The following is a 21,533-nucleotide window of genomic DNA, read 5'->3' on the forward strand; positions in this document are numbered from 1 at the left end:
ATCTTCTAGTTTTCTGCACAAAAGCATGAACCAGGAGACTTTCCACACAACAGTTTTAGTTCTCAGCTGTTTTTATCATAACTGACTAACTGCAGCTCTCCACTGCACCAACAAGCACAAAAAGGCTAAAGCAAACTCTTACTTGCAAATCAGTAACTAAAAGACAGCAGGACAACACTGCTGAATAAAAAAGCAAACTTAGAATCAGAATTTAATGGCAAAATTAGACAAGAGACATGAGAACATTGCAAAAAGAAAAAAATCCCACACAGAAAAGTTTAGGATACTTTATATTTCAAGTGAAGACAGCCTAACAGAACCAAATTTCATTGCTTATAAAAGAAAAATTATTTTTAGAGGTATTTTCAAGATTCAGATTTAAGGCTCAATAAAAACAGTGTCTTTGGAAAGACCAAACCTGGTAGTCAATAAAATTTATGGCAACATATATTTTTTAGAAGATATTTTATTGCTAACAAATACAAAATTGTTGCTCTCATTCCCTGATGTCTCATTTTAAAGATAAAGCTTTTTCTTCACCACTTTTAAAGACCTGTAAATACAGCACTGTAAAAAATGGAAACAAAAAAAACAGAAAGAAAAATTGTGACAATAAATTATGAAAAAGAAAATGCAAGGAGAAGAAAAGCCCAACCTATTAAGGAGAAAATGCATTAGAAGCAATGGAAAAGTTATGCAGTAGCATTGAAGTATCATAGTATGTTCTCCTTCCAAGAGAACTCTGGGGCTTTTGCACATGAAATAAAACAGCAGCAAAGAAAAAGGATAAGTACAAGTGCATTTGTGTCCCACTGGAACTTTTCCTTATTAACCAAAACAGTAGTACTCATCAGAATCAATTTTGGGATGCTTATGAAGAGGTTGTGGGTCCTCTGTGACAGAAGAATCACTGAACTTGTCCATATCTGAAGGGCTTTGGTGACCAGGGACATCATCCACTAAGGTGTCCAAATAACTCCCTACTGATATTCCATCCAGTCCATCACTACAGTCTTGTAAACTGTTACAGCTGTCATGGAGGGATGTCTCCTGACTTTCCAGCAAGCTGCACAGGCTGCCGCTCAAACTGCTGCCTCTACTGGCAATGGCCTTCTCTTCAATCATCCACTTGATTGATTCAATACTTTCATTGATGATAAGAAGCTGGCGCATAAGTTTCACATCAGTGGCTCGGAGATTAACCTATAATGCAAAAAGGATTAAAAAAATTACTCTTTTTTCTTCAAAATCAAAACAAATAGCAGGTTGGAGGCAAAGAATGGGTTAAAAGAAAACACATTAAAAAATCCAGCCAATCTAGAGCCAACATACTTAAGTACAAGTAAAAAAAAATATATTGCTATACTAATGCTTTCAATGAAGGTCAAGTGGGAACCCAGTCAGGCTACCTAAGCAGTCCATTAATGGGAACACTAGTCAATGACAATATTTATACACACACTGGTATGACGCTATTTAGATGAGAAACACAGCTAATATGACAACACTTGGGGACAGCTTTTAACTAATCAGAGAAGCAAGACACCAAGCCATTTCTATTTGCAATTACTCCAAGCTACTTGCAGCTACAGGCATCTAAGCATTCACCCAAAGTTATCTTTATTGGGCAACCTAAAATTTTCAGATGTGCATAATTTGGAAAAAAGCTTGTGGACATTCAACTTTTACTCACATTACTCCTGCGTTGATGTTATTATCTGCTGTATAAATGTCTGACTGTTAAAATATTGAACTTATTGAAAATATAAATTTCAATTATTTAAACCTATATTAGATGAAGGTGATGAGTTCACAGTCAAAAGAGCAACAATTTGCAATAAATAACTAAATAAAAAAATGGACATTAAGTACCAACTCCTACTTTCCCACTTAATTGTGGTGGTCGATGCATGCACACAGAAGTGTTAATGCAAATGCACAGTGGAACATTGTGGTGTTGCATTTCACAGACAAACTTGAGTTAATTGACTTCATGTTTTCCTTAATAGGTTAACTATATAAGCCAATTTATAAGCAAGCCACTTCAGAAGCCACTTCAGATGACAAATAAAGGTGAGGTCTAAGGGTTATATTCATTGCTGCTTTCTGTTAATCTGAAATATAACAAGTATTGGCAAAAAAAATCTATGACACCTTTGAACATCTTCACTCAATTCAGATATAAAGAAAAACACAAGTAAGATCTGTTACATCAGACAATAGATATTTTATGATATTATCCATGTTGACAACTGTTATACAGAAAAATAGTACCTGTATTGTTCATACACAATGGACTGGAACGGAATCTGTATTCTCAGGAAGCAGAGACTGTATCTTGTTTTGCTGAGAGTACAATCTGAACATGGTTCCTTCCATACTCAAATGTCATATTCTCAGTACCCTAATTACATTGACCTGGTGCAGTTGTTCAAAAAGCTATTTTAATGTATTTCTATTTTGTTAGATACTGCAGAAGATTGTACTGGCTGTAGCTAGGAATGCTTCCTAGCAGCCAGTGTGATGCTGTGCTCTGTATCTGTAGCTAAATCAATGTTGGTAGCACACCAGTGTTTCACCTGTTGTTGAGCAGTGACTGCACAGCACCAAGGCCTTTTCTGTTTTTCACTCTGCACCCTCAGCGAGTAAACTGGGACAGAGAAAGATGTTTGGAGGGGACAGAGATGGGAAAGTTGACCAGAATGCACCAAAAGGATATTCCTTGCCATATAATGTTGTGCTCAGCAATAAAACCTGTGCATTTGGTCTTTCCAATCCAGCTGTTGCTTGGGGACTGGCTGAGCATTGGTCTCCTGGCAGGACATAGTGCATCACTGACTTTGCATCACTTGTTTGGGTTTTTTGATTTATTTCCTTGACTTTTTAAATTGTCTTCATTATTATGTATGAATTTTTCTTACTTTTGTTCTTCCGTTTCTCTCCCCCTATCCCACTGGAAGAGGAGAGGGAAGTGAGTGGGCAGCTGGTGGGTGCTTAGTTACTGGCCAGGGTCAACCCAATGCAAAGATATTTCAAGCTTTGCCAGTACAGACTAACTAAGTAACTGTCATATGTATTCTCAGTTTCCTTCTCAATCACCAAAATGACTTCTGAATTATTCTCAGTCCAACATCCCAGGATTTAACACAGTTAACCTGGTACTGTGCAAAATGGCTTTACCATTCACAGTTTTAGCAATACTGTCCAACTCTCATTGTTTCAGATGTGAGGTTATGAAAACAAATTGACCATTTTGTTGTTCTTCTGCACAAGCCAGTTCCTCTAGTCCTACTAATAAATCACTAGAAACCATTTGCTCAGCAACTAGGCTGTCATGAAAGCAGTAAATTACCCAGCTTCTCAAATGCAACTACAGACTTCAGCAACTTTCTGAATATAAGCAAGCTCAGAGACAAGTTTCCCAAAAGGCTGATTAAGAAAATGTTCAAGAGAACTAGAACTAATATGACTCTAATGAAACAGTCCCTTATAGATAAAGGGAATCTCATATATTTGAGATTCAGTTCACTGGAAATAAATTTTTGCTATCATCTTTTTTGTGGAATAGCCTTACTGGAAGCAATTTTTTGCATTCCTGATTACTAGAGTTCTCCTCCTCCTAGCTACCGTGTCATCCCAAGTCTCCCATATCAAGAGTGCGCTTTTCCTAAAGCAAACATTAAAAAGTAGTCCAAAAAGTGTCATCTTTCTTTAACATGGTTTACTTCATCATCTGCTTGATAACACAAGAATGTCAAAATGACATTTCTTGCCCCTTATCAGCTTTAGCCCAGACACAATCACATTAGTTTTTAGTCACTTACATGGCTGTAACCAATTTAAACAAATTTAACAATTTAAACAAATCAGTCCAAGATGGTTCAGCTAAAGGCACTAAACACAATAAAATATCACCATGTTTGACAGCTCCACTTGTTATGCACAGTAACAGGTAGTGCAGCACTACCATAGGGAAGGTGTGTGTTAGCATAGATCAATCCTCAGCAAAACTTGTGGTGTACAGAGGAAACGATTCATGATAAGAGAGCAAAAAATAAATTCTTGCTACAGGTTTTTATATATTTTAGCTTAATTTGTATAATTACAATAGTGCAGATCCACAGGAAGGATCGTAAATATTTAATATTAACAGCTAGTCACAGTAAGAGAAAATAATGAAATTAAAGTGACAGCATCTTTCAAGTAACACAGTCTGGTAGCACAGGTGGAGAGATTAGCATTCAGACAGGACCAGATCTTTAGTCTGGAAGGGATAGCTGGTCTAAGCATCTCTCTCATACTGTTTGTTCTAACAAAATATTTCTTCCTTACGCAACTAGCCTTGCTTTTGGTCATCCATAATAATATGCACAACAGTGGCTTATATATTCAAGAGAATTTATATTTACAAACATATGGGCACTTGTGTACATATGTATGTACAGACATATACAAATATTCATGCTATTTTTATATATACAGTGTTTTTAAAAAAGGACTTGACAAGGTTATTGTTTTTAGAATAAAACTCTTAATGACCAGGGCTGCTAACAAAGAAAATTATCGCTTCCTGGCCTTCACCCAACGTAGCGCATTAGCTGTCCCTAGACTGGTCACTTAGCTTTTGAATCAAAGTTGCACTTGCACTCAGAATATGGGCAAAATGGACTTGTGTTTTCCTGCTGCGTGTTCTGTAGGCAATTTCCAGTCTGGTCCAAATATAGCAGGTGCCGTTTCTTTCCAAAAATGATAAAGCTAAAAATTCTGTTCAATATAACCTTTTAATATCTGAAAGCTGTTTGAAACTGTAGTTTCTTCTTGCAGATTACCTTCTTTTAAATTCCTGAGCTCACATGTTGCTGCTTCTTCTAATTACAGAGAGTCCACAGGGATATTAGTGTCAATGATAAAATGTCATCTGAGGAAAAGATACTCCTAAGTTTATTTAAACTATTTTAGTTTCATTTTTTCCTCAACACTTTCATGTTGTATGCTGTAAAGAGCGCCTTAGTAAAAGAAATGAGTGAGCCTAAACAATAAGGTATTTCCTTCAAGACAAATCTTTTAGCCAGATCACAGTGAAATAAGTCCCTACAGTAAGGCACAAAATCTTATACTTACAAGTTAATGGATTCAGAGAGGTATTTAAGTCACTCATAACAGAAGTTCTGTTCTGTACAGGGTCTTGAGCAGGACTCAAACATGGATCTAGTGTTTGCTACTATGGAATCTATGTTCTAAAGCAATATGAGTTTGGGCACATATTGCACTATAAATGGAAGTTGGATGGAAACAGTAGCAAAGTACAGTACTATATGGAAAGTCACTCAGAGGTTCAGCATGTGAGAAGTCTTGTAGAAGATAATGAATATGTGAAGAGGGTTAGATGAAGAGTCAATTCTATCTGTTGTTAGATGCTGCCATACCCATCTCTATTGCACCTTTTACAAACAGAATTTCTAACCAGGAGAACATTTCCATGCCAAGTAGGTGCATGACCACTACAGTTCAGGAATATTAATGCTACTGTTGTTTCCTTTTTCTAGGATGTGTCAGTCACTCCTTCCCACTTTCCTATTCAATTTCCACTATTTCCTATATCATTCAGGATGAACAGCTTGCCAGCTATGCCTACATCCTCTTTCTTTTTTTAAAGGCAGATTACCTCAGTTTTCCATGGAATAATGACTTCTATGAATTATTTTGAAATATAATTTTAAAAAAACCCTAAAAATTAATGTCCAAGTAATACTTTCTTTTGCATTCTCCAATGTCTCTTCTGTCAAAAAAGCTAGCCTTCTTCCACTTTTTCCTGGTGTTACTTTTGCTATGACAAACACTGAATAACAGTTTTTAAAGAAAATCAATTTACAAAGAGAAAGATGAGAGTGTGGAAAGTAAACAGTGGTTAATAATATTGAATTATTCAAGCCTTATCAAGATACAAATATAATAAGCAGATATATAAGAATAAAAAACTGAACAATTAAACCTCATCAGCCAATTCTGTGAGAGAATATATATAACAAGCTAAAAAGACCATAAAGAATCTATTCAATGTCCAAGGTTCAGAACATGTGAATGCAAGTATTATTTAATTGGAGTCACCAAGTTAACATATTTACAACAAGGACAAGTGTGGTGACACACACAGAGGCTTTGTTTATTGGACAACCACTACAAAGCAAGAAGCATGCCACCTGAAGGTCAGCAAGCTCAAAATGGTACTACCACAGCTTCTCGATACCACTGAGTAGAAGAGAAGCTCTTTTTCCAGTTAACATGTCTAAAATAAAATAAACTCACAAATAACAGATAATGTCTGCTCCTTTAACACACAAGATGATTAACAGGCTGTGCAGGAGCTACATCTACTTTAATTAATACATATGCATCTGCGTGTCTTTAAACATCTTGCCTGCTTCTAAATTGTCTCACTGATTCAAAATATTTGCAGTGGTTTCCTCAAATAATGATGCTGCTTTAGGCAATGGTATTTCAGGATCAAGATGAAGAAATCAGAATGCCTAGGCTGACTTCTGAATTTGAACACAATCTTCAGCATCTCCTGTAAAAAAAAACCGGAGTTTACTATCCTTAACTGCAAGGGATTATATCTGCACAGGTGAAACTGTAACTGCTTTTGGGAATACTTCATATTCACTCCATGGAAAGCCAACTAGCTCTGATTAATTCAGGCACTACAGTAATTCGGGCTAACCCAACCAACCTGACTGACACTGTATGCGAGCTCTCTCAAACAACAGAGATGTTGACCAAAGCCTGGCAGAGATGAGACTGTCAGTAAATTGAGGTAGGTGCTGCAGTGTTCATCATTAGGCCAGATGTCTCTGACTGTGATTTACCTCACACTGATTTAGGTAAATCAAAGTTTGGTTAACAGTGATATATGTAGATCAACAGCTTTTTGTGGACCTGGTTTCTTTCATCATGGACTTGTTTCAAAATGTATTGCTGTAACATTTTCCCATTTATTTATTCCTGTTTTTTAGGCTCGTGGTAAACTTCAGACAATGAGAGAGCACATACAAAAGCTATGTGCTTATACAAAAGCTAAATTTATGTGATCCATTGATTTGTAGTTGCAGTGTGCTGATCTACTTTATTTCTGCAAAGTGAGTGAGTTACACTGACCTTTCTCAGCTATACTTCCATTATGAGTCACAATAAAAACATTGTGGGCTGGCTACAGAAGCAGTCTTAATCACTTGATTTTTGGCTTTTGCCAAAGAGATTGTTTATACTCTTGTTTCTCTTGAAGACTCCAAAATTGTTAAAACCCTCATAGCAGTTTTTTAGGCAGCATTCGTTACAATCACTGAAGTCCCAGCTGTTCAGAAAGTGAGCAGTCAGTCAGTTTCCAGTTATTTGGTTTTCTGTCTGCACCCTTTGCTACTTTGCTACTTTAAACAGAAGCTCTAGTGTAGTCATCATCACCTGTTTCAAGGTGCTGCAGTCCAGTACAATCCTTTACCAAATGCTTCTGATAAATATTTCTGCAGGTCCTCCTGTAAAATTTGGCAGCCACACAACATAGCTTTGTGCACAATGATTTTTAACCAGGAAGGAGAGACCTTGTGATTCTCCATTGGCCAAAAAAGGATTCTCCTTCTGAAAGCAGAGCTTACCAGCTGATTAGCTAAAGCAAGGAAGCAAGCAGTCAAGCCTGAGCCACCACCAGAATAATCAGGAAGGCAGAGCAACTTCATCAGAGAGCAAGTTAACTCAGCAAGCAATGAGAGTAAATAACAGAATTAACAGGTTCAAAGGATATTTCTTGCAAATAAATGACTAAAATATTATGCTAGTATGGTTATCATCTGGTACAGGAAATTACAGTATTGGTAATTTACATTTCTCTTACAACACCGTATCTTAATATTTTAATTTATGCATAGTAATTGATTCCTCTCAGACTTGACAGAAAAATACATACTGCCAAGTTGTGCAATTGTTTAATCACATTATCTCAAAAAAAAGAAACAGTGGATCACAAGGCCTTTTTCCACCTCCTTGAAATATACAGTCCTTTTCTGTGGAGTGTGTGTGTGTGTAGCCTGTCATTTGCATTAATACCTTTGATAGTAAAATATCAATGATTCAGATTAATCATTTGCTCAGTAGGGTACAATTCTTTTTTTTTTCAACATTATACAATTTGAGGTATCTTGTATGATTAAGTGTAATAAAAAAAAATCTCAGGAGGTATAGTGTCTTTTTGTTTGTTTGTTTGTTCTAGTTTTTTGGCTATCTTTTTATTTTACTATGAAAAAGGAGGAAAAATTTAAATATCTCCTAAGTAGATATGACAAGAATCAGAGAGAAACATGCTTTACACCTCAGAGTAAGAAGGAGGAAAAAAATAAAGGTTAATCAGTTAAGTCCCTATTTCATGACCTCCTGTCCAAATTAAAATAAAATAAAATAAGATCTTTAAATATAGAAGTACCACAGAATTCAGATAGAGAAACATCCAGCCTCATAAAGATGAATGAATGTAAAAGGAAGATCCTGATTCTTTTAGAACTTGGTAGAATTAACACGAAAAGGAGCAGTGAGGAAATGTAGGGGTTTGAGAAGAGCAAAAACTTCTGATGCTACTGGAAGGTTTTACCAAATGTTTCCAAATATCTCATGCTACCGTCAGAAAAGCCTCATCTGACCTTAGAGATGTATCTATGACAAAGGTGAAAATGTCCAGAACAATCCATAATATGGACCCACATACGTTGACAGACAAGATAATACCACTGCAAACATTCAGGTCAATATGAAGCGGTAATGTTTGGCTGTTGGTGTCAGAAAGTGTTACAGCAGATGGACGATCACAGCATCATTATTAAGTGTTCTGGACACCAGCCACAATACAGGACTGTATGTGTCACCCCACCAACATGAGACAGCTCTGGGGCTCAGTAGCATATCTAATTTCTTTTATTTCATTGAATTTCACTCTCTGTCTTATGTTTGTCTTGACCAAAACATGCTCTTAAAAACACAATGCAAAAAATGCATAAAATATCTGCTCGTTTGGTTAATAATCACTCCAGACCTGTTCATCCCTTTAAAATTAATTATTTTTAATACTGGCACTGTGCAAGTATGCTCAAAAGCATATAACTAAAGTAAAAGTGAAAAAAGATAATGGGTTTTACTTATTCAAAATTTGAAGATATTGCTTTTACAGAGATAACACCAAATTTTGAAAATATTCAAAAATGTAAAAAAATCCCCAAGCAAAATAAAACAAAAAAACAACAAAAAATCTAATCACCCAACTTATTTCATTAAGTCAGAACTGAGAAATGACAATATTAATGCTGGAGACAAATCTGAAGTTTCTTGAAATTCAAGTCTGCTTCCACAATACCACTGGAAAGACACATACTATTAAAAAAAAATTTAAAAATCTTTGTCTGAATCTCCCCAGAAGCCAAAATGGAATTCTGTTTGAAATAATTTTGTGTTCCCAGAGATGCGGTAGATCCTATTGAAAGCACATTTTTAATTTAACAACCAAAACTTTAGTAAAGGCAAACTCCCGTCCTACTTACTTAAGGTTTATTTGGATAAGAATAAAAAAGAACTTCAAGACAGACTTGTAATTCTAAGTGATCACAAGTGCTCTTAGAACTGCTTTAACAGTATTAGAAAGTGATATGCTGATCACTGGGATTTTTTCCTATTAAAACATTATAAGCATTACATTTCCATGCTAAATATTTTAAAACTTATTGAATAAAAATGATTCAATATCTTATAAAATAAGGTTTTTTGTTTTTTTTTTTCTTTAAGTTTAATTTGTGCACTATTTAAAGTTGCAAGTCTTTCAAATTCAGACTCATTTATTCTTTTAAATGTAAAACTTCATCCAAATCTTCCTACTGGTGTAATCACCATCCTCCTAAAATACGGTTCCTGCGCAGTCTTTATGCCTATCAGAAAGTACTAGCAAATTTTAGGTCTTTCAGATAAAATGAAGCTGAATATTTTGAGTCTTTCAAACAAAAACACCCTTTTAAACTTCCAGATATCTATAAAAAGTTAGCTTCTTTAGTTTTCTCTCATCCACTAAGAAGGTATCAAACAGCCAGCATACAAGATGCATATAGAATCTATGGGTTAAAGATCTAGAAGCAAAGAGTTTAGAACCATCTTTAGCAAGCTGAAATGCTGAAATTGTCCAGCACAACTAGCAAAGTAGGTTGTTGAAAGTTGCGCTAGCTGCAGCTTTTGAGCCATTATGGATCAAAAAGCCATGTACCCCATTGTTTACTACAGAACACACTGCAGTAATCTGTTCTACAGGTCACAAGGCGTGATTATCTAGGTAGAACCGTGAAAGCATACATTAACAATTAAACAAAGAAAAATCCTATACTTCCAGGGAAGGATATGAGAAGGTAGCAACAGCAATCAGTCATGAACTATAAACTTCAAGGCAAAATCAGGCATTGTAGGTACCAGTCTTTCTATATTATTTGAACTCTCCTCTGATCAATAACTATCATCCGCACCATATAGTGCAGTCCTCAGCTTCTCCTGCACAACTCTAACTCATGTCATACTACTCTTTTTTAATTTAAACCTGTTCTTAATGAAGATTTCTAAATAGAAGAGTACTGGGGCAGTGCAAAGTGATTCTAATTCAGCAAAGAATATTAATCATAGCTATCAACGCAGTTACGAGAGGTATGAGTAGAGTGGGAAGGAATCAAGGTCATTAGTTATATGTCCCATTTCTCTTTCTACTGAGAAAATACTAGCTACTAAGCTAGTTGGGAAGCAGAAATAAGGTGCAAGACTTGCAACACATGGCTAGGAAAAGACAAACATGGCCTTTGCGAATAATCAAGGGTGACCTGGGAAATGAGAGAACTAGACAAGGAAAACCAGGACGCAACAGGTTTGGATTAGAGAAGTTCAGTTGCATTTGAAAAGGGTTGGTTAGGACTCTTCTGAAGTAATTTTGTCAACTAAGTACAAATTAATGAAAATGAAACAGAGAAATAACAGAGCTTAAACATCATACTGTTGTTTTGGTTGCGTTTCTTTTTTGTCTGAAATGGGAGGACTGATGCTGTCTGCACTGGTGAATGCATAAATAACTTCATGAATTGATCGTCACAGAGGGCTACTTTGTCTGGCTATGGGAAAAACACAAACCACGTTTCCACTCCAGTGCTCCAGTCACAACAACTAGTGCTAGATGCTAGCAAAGGAGGATGTAAATTCCATGGGCATTTGAAGAAACTTATAGTTGCTTTGGTATGCCAGTGGTACTATTCTTCTCCTGCGAAGAAGCTTTCTCCTCTGCTGTTGCAGGATTTACAGTTCCTACAAACCCTGTAACACTAGGACCCTGCCACGGGCCACAACGTGAAACAAAAATATTTCAGTGTACAGCACAATTCTCCCAAGACATCTGGACAGACCATTAATAGTCACAGTGGTTGAAGTGCTCCTGTGAAGGCAAAATGCACTTGGAGCCAAAGAACAGGAGATCTCTAAAAATTATCATTCTGGTTTCATATTTGCTCCTCTCACAGGTGTATAGTTTTGAGAAGACTTTTAGAAAAATAGTCTACCATTGGAGTTTACAATGATTGAGTTCTCAAAGTTGTCATGTTTTTGCGCAGACCCATCCAAATCCTGCCTGTGGAAAGGATTGTTCAGTACCAAAACCAACATAAAACCACTACATTACCACTGTTTTATGATCATGCTCATTGGAGGACAACTTCAGGCTTTCAGCGTGGCTGGAACAGGCCTTCTCTGGCCACTCTTAAAAAGGTACATATTAATCTCATTTCAGGAAGGATGCTAGATATTCAGAATCATAGCATCACAGAATACTTGGGGTTGTAAAGGACCTCTGAAGATCATCTAATCCAACCTCACTGCTACAGCAGGTTGCACAGGATCATGTCAAGGTGGGGTTTGAAAACTTCCAGAGAGGTAAGACTCCAAAATCTCTCTGGGCAGCGTGTTCCAGTGCTCAGTCACCCTCAAAGTAAAAAAGCTTTTCCTCATATTCTGATAGAACCTCCTGTGTGTCAGTTTGTGCCTGTCACCCCTTGTTCTGTCATAAATTAAAGTCTTTTCAGTAAATACTTAATATTTAGTCATGTCCAATGTCTGCTATGTCTCATAAGCATGCACCTGAGACAAAAAAAGCAGTGAAACAATTTCAAATACATTTCTTTAAACCAGTGGAAATTCTGTAGGAAGACAAAAAAAAGTAATAGAGAACCATAAAGCAACAAAGCTGTTCTATTTTTGTTTCTCGCTTAAGGTAAAAACCTGTGAGCTTGGAAACACTCAACACGTTACATTGTAATCCTTGGAGATGTGTTTCCTTCTGTACCTAGAGAGAGGTTTCATGGCCAAAGCATAATGGTAGTAAAATTGCTCTCCTTCTGGAAGCATTTTAGTCATAAATGCAGCAAACAAAATTACAAATTAAGCCAGGAAAGTGATTATAAGTGTTTATAAAATCTGAAACTCCCAGCAGCTAAATAGCAATTTAGCATTGCTTTACAGTCACTAAGTATTTTCACTTTACCTGGCACTGCACCCAGCAGGGCCACACAATACTTGGAGTTTATTTTACAGCACAGTAAATGAAACAGGTAACTTCTCTAGCAGCTTCGCTAGTTTGTGTTTCCTGTTAATTAACAAATGTGTCATATCATTCCCTTGACAAAAGTATTAAGAAAGGCTAGGTGGTGGGAAAGGATGAGGATTGGATTGATGAAAGCAGGGTTGCACAGGTGTGCCACTAAGCTCTTCTCTATGTTTATGGAAGCTCTAGGAGAGATTGCATATCCTAACAAAACAGAGTAGCTAATTTTAACATATACAGATATATAAGTATATTCTCCTTATCTTCTCTTATGGAAGGAGGGAAACTTCCTTTGGAGCTACTTCAGGAGGGGAATCCTCAGACACATTCCACATGCTAATCCACAGGCATGCAGCAGAGGGACTCACCACTGGAAGACAGGACAGGTTACCTCTGAAATAACTGACCATCCCAATATGCTTCTAGATTTGAAGCTGTGTTGTTTATACCTTTCATAGCTGTAATACGAGATGGCTTACAGACCTCCTGGATGAATTTTGGTCACTTGTTTTGGTCACCCTTCAGATTAGGATTGGTTATCATGAACACAGGTAAAAGCTTATAATTAGAAGCCTCATTTATGAGAGTAAAAGCTCCATAACAAAGGCTACAAGTCTGTCTTCACATCAAAAAAGTTCCCCTTTTATTATGAGGTTGTCCATAATTTTACAATCAGAGCTCTTCAACTTTACAAACAGTAATGTGAGAACCATCTCTTGGAACTGCTTATATGCAAGAAATCTAACTTCCATGCTTATAAATCTGGGTGAAAATCTGTTAGAGAAATTGCACTGGATTTAATTGAATTCCAGCTGTTTTTCAACAGCTCAGACCCTCTGACTTTTTAGTCCTGTAACTTTATCCTTGTTTGTTCCAGATTCAAGTATCCAGCCTCTCTTCCAGGACATCAAGAGAAATGAAACACATAGGAAATAAACATGTCCATTGCAGGAAGTTTACTAGGTTTTGGCCTTGAGAGCAGAGAATAGACAAATAATCTTGTAACCTTTAAAACATGAATTGAAAGTGTATTCTTTTTCTTAAGTATTTACTTTTAGGAAAAAGAAACTATTGAAGAGTAGAAATGCACTTGTTTGCCATCATCTCTGCTCAATATAGGTATTTAGTACTGTACATTTCAAGTTTTACCAGCTCACAGACAAAAGGTACTTTTAAATTATTTTTAGCCACAAGTATCCATGTAAAAGAAAGCATCCACACAAAATTATGATGATCAAAGGGCTGGAGCATTGGCCATATGAGGAAAGACTACAGGTTCTTTTCTCCTTGGAGAAGAGAAGTCTTGGGGATGAGGATGTCTCATCACAGCATTCTAGTGCTACAAAGAGAACTAGGAGAGGCTTCATTTTAATACATGATAATTTTTTTTCAGTGATGACAACCAACCTCCTCATGTACGTTGAGGAGTCCCTGTTGCTGGAGGTTTTCAAAATCCAACTGGACAGAGTGCTCAATAGTCTCACCCAGACTCTGGGTCCTATGAAAAGTGAAACTAGACAATTTTTGGGCTCCCTTCATAGAATGGCCCTTCTATCCTAGGCTATTCTATGAAAACCATGGTGTTCTGCTGATTTCATTAGAAAGTTTATAATCTATTTGCTAAAAGCTATCATAAACTGTAAAACTCTGTACAGAAAGGCTTTAGTTTCCATGTCTTTCAATTGTCAGCAACCAGACTTTAAAAAGCAACTTCAAGGATTCTTCTATTCTTGAAAAAGTAATCATGAATGAATCATGAAATTATAATATACACTCTTTGAAATAAAGGCTGGCAGAAGTCTCACAGTACATGGGCAGTCTAACTGGAAGTCTTGTCTGCAAGTTTCCCCAACACCGCTGTGACGATCCATACATGAGACAGGAGCATATGTACCAAAGTATCTCACACTGATGCTGCCAGGTAAGGTATCAGCAATGTTTCACACCCTGGGCCATTCAGCAGCTAATAATGTATGCACATATTCGTCTGTACTTCCTAGGGACTTAAACACTTCAGCATCTGCTATAGCTGAATAAGAACAGCCATAAGCACCAAGTGCAACTTGGAGACACTCCACAATTCAAATTCTTCTGCCCCACACTGGGTGAAATTTGCCAGTCAAAGTATATGTTTAAATATGCATTAATTTAAATAATCTTGCTCAGCTCATCATTCCATAGATGATCTGAAAAGGTGGAAAACCTGATAAAGTGCTGGCACCTTGTTTAGTTTGCAATTTTTTCCTGTTAGATTTGATCATTTTCCCTAAGGATAAATCTACAAGTGCCTTTTAGCATGAGTATCCTGGTATCACTGCCCAATTGGCATTATATGTAAAAAATTACAAACTCCTTTACTACATCATGTGAATTGGAGAGTATGGAGAGAACTTCCTAGCAAGATCCAGGATTACTACCTGCAGTGGGGGGAAACAGTTTTCCCCCTGCAGTTATAAAATGGTAAAACGCCAGAGGGTGGTGACCCTTGAAGTTTTGAGGTTTTACGCAATGAGTGCTTCTGCAAAATATAAACATATCACAAGCAGAACAGAAGAGAAGGTAGTTGTAGTTGTGGTAGGAGAAGTAGCCATCTCTTCAGCAAGAGATACTGAAAAGCAGTGGCAGAGACAGCAGCGAACAGAGGCTATGGCTAAAAGCCAACAGATAAGAACTGAACCAGAGAAGCAGCAGCAAACAGCATGCAACCAAAGAAGACATAGAGTTGTCTGAGAGAGCCGAGGGAGAGCCAGCAGCAGAGAGACAGAGTTGGGGTAAGAAACTGAAACCAAAAGACCCCAAACTCCTTGGAGATGCCTCACCTCCTAGAAGGGAGGGGTGAAGTGCAACCTGCACTGCAGAGGAGCTGAAAAGCTCAAAGCGTCCTGGAAAGCTGGACCAGGACAGCCAAAGGAATGCGGAGAGGGTGACCTTGGTCCCCCCCGCTGCTTGAGACAGAGCACAAGACCTCTGGTAGAACTCTTGAGGCAAAGACTTTCAACTGAAAGCTGCCTGAGACGTTCTGACTCAGAGGTAAATCCCCTGAGGAAGGGACTTTCACGAAGATGCCCCTGCACTTCGTGATATGACCGTGGTGAAGCGAATTTTGTCCCTGCTGGCAGTCCACGGGTGAGACCTTCGCTTGGAGTCGTGCTCTGAGAGTGGAAAGGGATCTTTTTCCTTCTTCCCTCCTGGACTTTTATTCGGAGGGCAGAAGAGATTTGATCCATTGCAAATACTTACGTCATGGTAGAGATAGCTAAGATTGTATATAATGTATTGTAGTATTTATTTGTACAGTCATTGTAATATATATTCCCTTTCCCCCATTTTAAGTCTCGTGTGGTTGTCTGGAAAAAACCATCTCACATTGGGTTGAGATGTGGGAGGGGGCTAGGACTAGGGAATTGGATTTTTGGGGCTCTCAAACCATGACACTACCTTTTCCAGTGAACTTCTTTCTAAGAGCCTCATTGAATAACTGCTCACGAATAAATGAAGGTTAATCAAACTGTCCTACACAGGCTTGAGGCTTACCCACCAGTAATTTTATATTTAAGATTTTATCTTCAGTCAAGATTTTAAGCAAAAATTCCAATTAATCTAATAGAAACCCAGCATCTGATACACAGTTTTGCATGGCTGACTAGGCACACTGAACCAGACTTGGCTTCAGTTAAGACAACTGATATTATCATACAAAACAGTGAAAGTAGCAGCCTGTACTTACAGCAAGTGATAAAGAGATGTTTCAAATTAGTTGTTGACTTTTTTTTCTTTAAAGAAACTAATAAATGCAGACTCTCCCCCCAGCTGTGGATCTAATAAATCTGAAACACTGTTCAAACTCTGTAGAGCTGGTAGAAGAGAGTGACAACAGCTTTTCCTTCCAACTTGCTTCTTCATTGACATGCTAAGGATATGTGAAAGAAACAAAACAAAATAAAATAAAACAAAACAAAACCACCAAAAGAAGCAACAAGAAAACAAAGCAAAACAAAACCAACACAAAACCCCAAGAACGACTGGCACCATAATGATTGTATTTGCCTTAATTACAGTCAGTAAAAGATGCTTTTACTTCTACTTCATTTTGTCAGGGATCAATGACAATTAGCCCTTAAAAATAGTTATACTAAAAAAATAATAGAATTAGAAAGCATAGGAGTGTACCTCTATCTCAAATAGGTTTAGCCTAAATCTGGCATGCTCTGCTCCTTGAAAATAGGATTGTTTCAAGTTCTTTATCCTTCACTCTAAAAACTGCTGCACTCAGTATACCAATTTTGACTTTAGACTCATAAACAGTATTTGATCCTCAACAGTGTTCACCAGAAGGAATCTCATTTAAAAGTCCCAGCGCTGCCATCCACCCCTCAATTCCAAGCCACAGCGTATCTTTTCTGCCTGATACATTTTTATGCAAAATATTTTTTTAATTATTGCATGTAATGTAGACTATATTCTTTAATTTTTTAGCTTTCAAAAAAGGCATTAAAAAGTTGATTTTGGAAACTTTTGAATTAAAGGAAAAAAAAACAAAACCCACTCTCTTTCTTCAAGTGTTAAGGAAAATCTCCCTTTGAGTAACCTCAGAACTTTTGAAGGAGAATTGAGGCTTTTGAAGCAGTATCATTTCAGGCTGCAGAATAAGCCTCACTGATTATTTACTGTAGTGCATAGCTGCTGAAGTTATATGTGTTGAATGGTGACCTCTGGAGCATGGTACACTAGAAAAAGGGTTGCAGCTATAAAGGGTTATTATTAATTCCCCAGTGGAACATTCCACCTAAAATACCACAGGAAAAAAAGAGCTTAACAGTAACATTGTGACAAATTTCATACTGAGTCAAGGCCACATTAGCCAGTAGGAAGTAGAAATTCCACTCTAGGCTGACCAGAGCACACTGTTTTGACCTGCACTGGCAATTACATCTTGCTACTCTGGTAACTTTATGGCCTTTTAACTCAAAGGTTTTCAGCATCCAACCCAGTCTCCATTGTGGCCTTGTTGGGAAAAGTGGAGGATAAGGAAAGGGAAGTAAGGCCAAACAGGTCTGCCTTTCTAGAAAGATAGTCTGTGGTGCTTTGTGTGTGATTGGAGTGACTATCAGCAAAACCAGGCTCGAGGGAAAAAGAACCATATGCTGTGAACCACAAAAGGATCTGAAGGAGCCTCAAGACCTTTACCCAGGAGGTGTACAGTTGCCACCCCTCCCCCCCAGTCTGTCAGGTACTGTAACTCACAGTCAAAACCAGCATTTCCAAGTCAAATATTGTCAATTTTTTCCATATTTGACTAGAAAAGAAGAGCCTGAATAACGTTGTTTTGTATATGCTTACAAAAAGTTTGCCTCAAGTCTGAAACAAGCAAACAAAAAAAAAAGCATAGATAGGTCTATCCAAAATTCAGTGAGTGGGCTGCGGAATTTGCCATCATAGCACAACCAGAAAAAAACAGCTTGATGGATGACACTTGGTTTTCTAAGCTTCTAGTATGTTCCATTTTTTGCATTTTTTTACTACTGCAGCAAATATAAATTACTTTTCTACATGTTAAAGGCATCTTTGGCCATGCAGCAAAGCTAAAGAACAATAAATAAGAAAGAGGTCTGAAATAAGAAGTTGTGACTGATATGCAGTAAAAGAGAAAAAAAAACACAGAAAGGAACCACAATTTTTACCTGGTATTGTTCTTAAATTGATTAAATCTGCACAATGTCACAAAGAAAACTGCAGAGGGGAAAGTAACAGATTAAGACGATTAAGACGATTAAGGAAAACAGTGAAAATGCTAGAGACAAACCTCAGGAAGGTAGTTCACTGTCACGCTCTGGATTACAGAACACAGCTGAAAGCATGAATAAGATACAGACAGGGTAGTAATACTTCACAAATAGTCATTTTACTGGTGGTTTAATGTGCATACACAGACTGGAAGTCAAATGGGAAGAGATGCGTAACTGAATTCTCCTTGCTTACCAAGAGCAATGAGTTCAGATGCGAAAGTCAGTCAGTCATTGAAGTGATGAAGAACAGCAGAGGTCAAGGCTTTTGGAACTAAAATATGTTTATGCTTAAGGCATGAAGGAAAAAGAGGGAAACTGGGTGGCAGGAGGAAGAAGAGGCAAATCGAAGATTGTGACATGAAACTTTTAAGTATGAAGTAGGTGAAGAGACCAACTTGAAAGGTAAGGGTGATATGGGCAACTCACTGGCATCCCCCTCCCTTAATAGGCCTAATTGTCATGATACGTCTAGACAGGCATGCTGAGAACCCTGGCTACCTTATTTGCTTCCTTTGCAGTCTGACATCCCATACATTATAAGCTACCTGCAAGTCATTCTACAATATCGTGCAAGCTTAAAATTAAAAAAAAAATGAGATATGCTGACAGTGTGTTACTCAATGCTAAACTGAAATTCCCAGTGATCATTAAAATAACAGCATAGTATCACAGAATTATGTTTGAAGGGATATTAAATATCACTAGTTCCAATCTTCCTGCCATGGGCAGGGACACCTTCCAAAAGATCAGGTTGCTGAAAGCCCTGTCCAACCTGGCCTTGAACACTGCTAGGGATGGAGCACCCACAATTTCTCTGGGCAATCTATTTCAGTGCCCCACTACCCACTGAATAAAGAATTCCTTCCTAATATCTAATTTGAATCTCTCCTCTTTTATTTTAAAGCCACTCCCTCTTGGCCCATCACTACATGCCTTTGTAAACACTCCCTCTCTAGCTTTCTTCTTGGCCCTGTTTAGTTACTGAAAGGTGCCTAAAAGGTCTCCACAGAATATGTTGATATCTTGATTTGTGTGATTTATAAATTACCCCTCAAGATTAACATTACCATTTTGGCTATCAACTCTCAAAATATCCATTCTCTTCCTCTTTTTGCTTAGCATTCTTCTTCTTTAAAAACACTTATGAACCCACACACCTTTTACTTATATCTATCCATCTATATATGTGACATTGCACAGGGACTGAAGGTATGGCATTACAGCCGTTCACACAGATTGAGATTGATTTGTTTGCTGTAAACGGTTGAGTTCCAAGACTGTTGCACAAAGTTATCTCAACACATTGCCAGAAAAATCCTCATCCCAACATGATCAAATTTTATCCTGTGTTCAAATAAGCTTAGTGGCAGGAGTTGTGGAAAGAACTGCTACTGAAAAGAGTATTTTAGGACCTCACATAACAATTATTCCCTAGTAAAAATGGAAGCTAACTGTGGCTGCAAATCTGAGGTACCCTGTGTTGTCAAGATCGTATGTGCTGAGTGTTCACTAGGTGCTCACTTGCTTGCAAAGAGCATTCTTTTTGTTTGTCTTAAAAAATTAAGCCAGTTTTATGGCATCATCAAAAAATAAATTTATTGAGATGGTGGCATACAAAGGAGGACAAGCACCTGCATTAAGACAGTAAACAAGTTAAAAGTTCCAAACTACGTACACCTTAGTCCCATCACAGATCACTAGCAAAAAAAAAGAGAAATCGTTCCAACAAATTATAAGTAGTTGTTCAAGAATTAGTGTGCATCATCTGTAGCCTGTTTGGAACTAATTAAGTCTCTGAAGATTGAAGTCCAGAAATCAAGTCCCTGAATTCTGGGCCAAATTTCCAGCCCCAAAATATCCCGTGTCTCCTTAGGTATTAGTCATCAGCAGGAAACAGGTGCGATGCAGAAAATGCACTTACAAAGGTGAGAGATAAGTGCATTCTTTCGTTTATTGGTACTCCAGCTTTCAGTACTTCTAACGAGCTGACAGAGGAACGGAAGCCAACAGCGAGTCACTGGCGAACTGCCACGCTGCGAGGGAAGGAACCGGCAAGTTCCTCATTCTACGCCGCTCCGCCGAGCAGCCTCCTGCCCTCCCGGCACCGCAGCCCCCGCTGCCGCCCGGCCCCGCCGGGGGATGGATGCGAGGCGGCGGCTGCTCCCGGGTCAGGCAGCGCCTCTCCCAGGGCGGGCCGGCAGGGCAGGGGGAGCGCAGCGCCGTCCCCATCCCGGCCGGTGCCGCCGAGCGGGAGGCGGCGGGAGCGTGAGGGCTGCCGGCCGGCGCCCGGCTACTCACCATCTCCTGCTCAGGAGCTGAAGTTTCGCCTCCAGACGGGGCCAGGGCGGCGGCGCGGCGGTGCCGGGGGGCCGCGGCGGCGGGGCGGGCCGCGAGCTCCTCCCCGCGCAGGCGGCCGGCGCCAGGCTCTCGGGCACTTTGCGCCCAGTTTCTGCTCGACGTCGCGGAAGGTCAGGCGGCTCCATGCTTGCCGGCAGGGGCCTACGGCGGCGGCGGCGGCAGCGCCGGCTCTACCCGCGTCCGTCCGGCCGCTGCCGGGGCGCGGAGGCGCGAGACCCACGGCGGCCGCGCCGCGCGGGGGACCGCCGCGGGCTCGGGGCATCTCCCGGGCGCACCAGCCCCTGCCGCCCCCTCCCCGGCCCTGCTCTGCCGCCGCGGGGAAAGGCGACGGCGGGCAGGCGGGGGCGACGGGGGAAAACGGCTCTGCTCCCGTGTGCGAGACCGCGAAGCACCCCGACAGCCGCCGGCCTGGGCAGCGCGACCCGAGTCATCGCGTCCGCCCGCTGCAACTTTAAAGCCGCTGGCAGGTGGAAGAGGCGGGCGCGGCCTCCCACCGCGGTGCCCGGAGAAGAGGCGCGGCGCGGCGCGGGGGCGCCCCCCACGGCGGGGACTGCGCCAGGCGCCCGGGACAGCGCTCGGGAACTGCGTGTGCCCTCGGCGGAGAGAGGAGAGATGGAGGAGTGGAGAAAGGGAAGGAAAAGGAAAAAAAAAAAAGAGCAAAAGAAAAAAAAAAGGGGGGGAGCGAAGGGAAAATAAAGGAAAAGAGAAAATGAAGGAAAAGAGAAAGGGAAAAAGTGGAAAAA

General features: G+C 39.2%; 1 protein-coding gene across 1 annotated transcript; it reads right to left on the reverse strand.

The window, feature by feature from the left end:
- Positions 1-277: 277 nt before the first annotated feature.
- On the reverse strand, positions 278-20,915 carry LURAP1L (leucine rich adaptor protein 1 like). The gene is given in 3 exon segments (XM_018070252.2): positions 278-1,203; positions 20,731-20,841; positions 20,844-20,915. Coding segments are annotated over 3 exon segments (558 nt in total). The 3' UTR covers positions 278-828.
- Between the last annotated feature and the right edge of the window lie 618 nt (positions 20,916-21,533).

Source organism: Manacus vitellinus, unplaced genomic scaffold (assembly GCF_001715985.3).
Source record: "Manacus vitellinus isolate BGI_N305 unplaced genomic scaffold, ASM171598v3 scaffold_18_pilon, whole genome shotgun sequence".
In the NCBI taxonomy this organism is placed as follows: domain Eukaryota; kingdom Metazoa; phylum Chordata; class Aves; order Passeriformes; family Pipridae; genus Manacus; species Manacus vitellinus.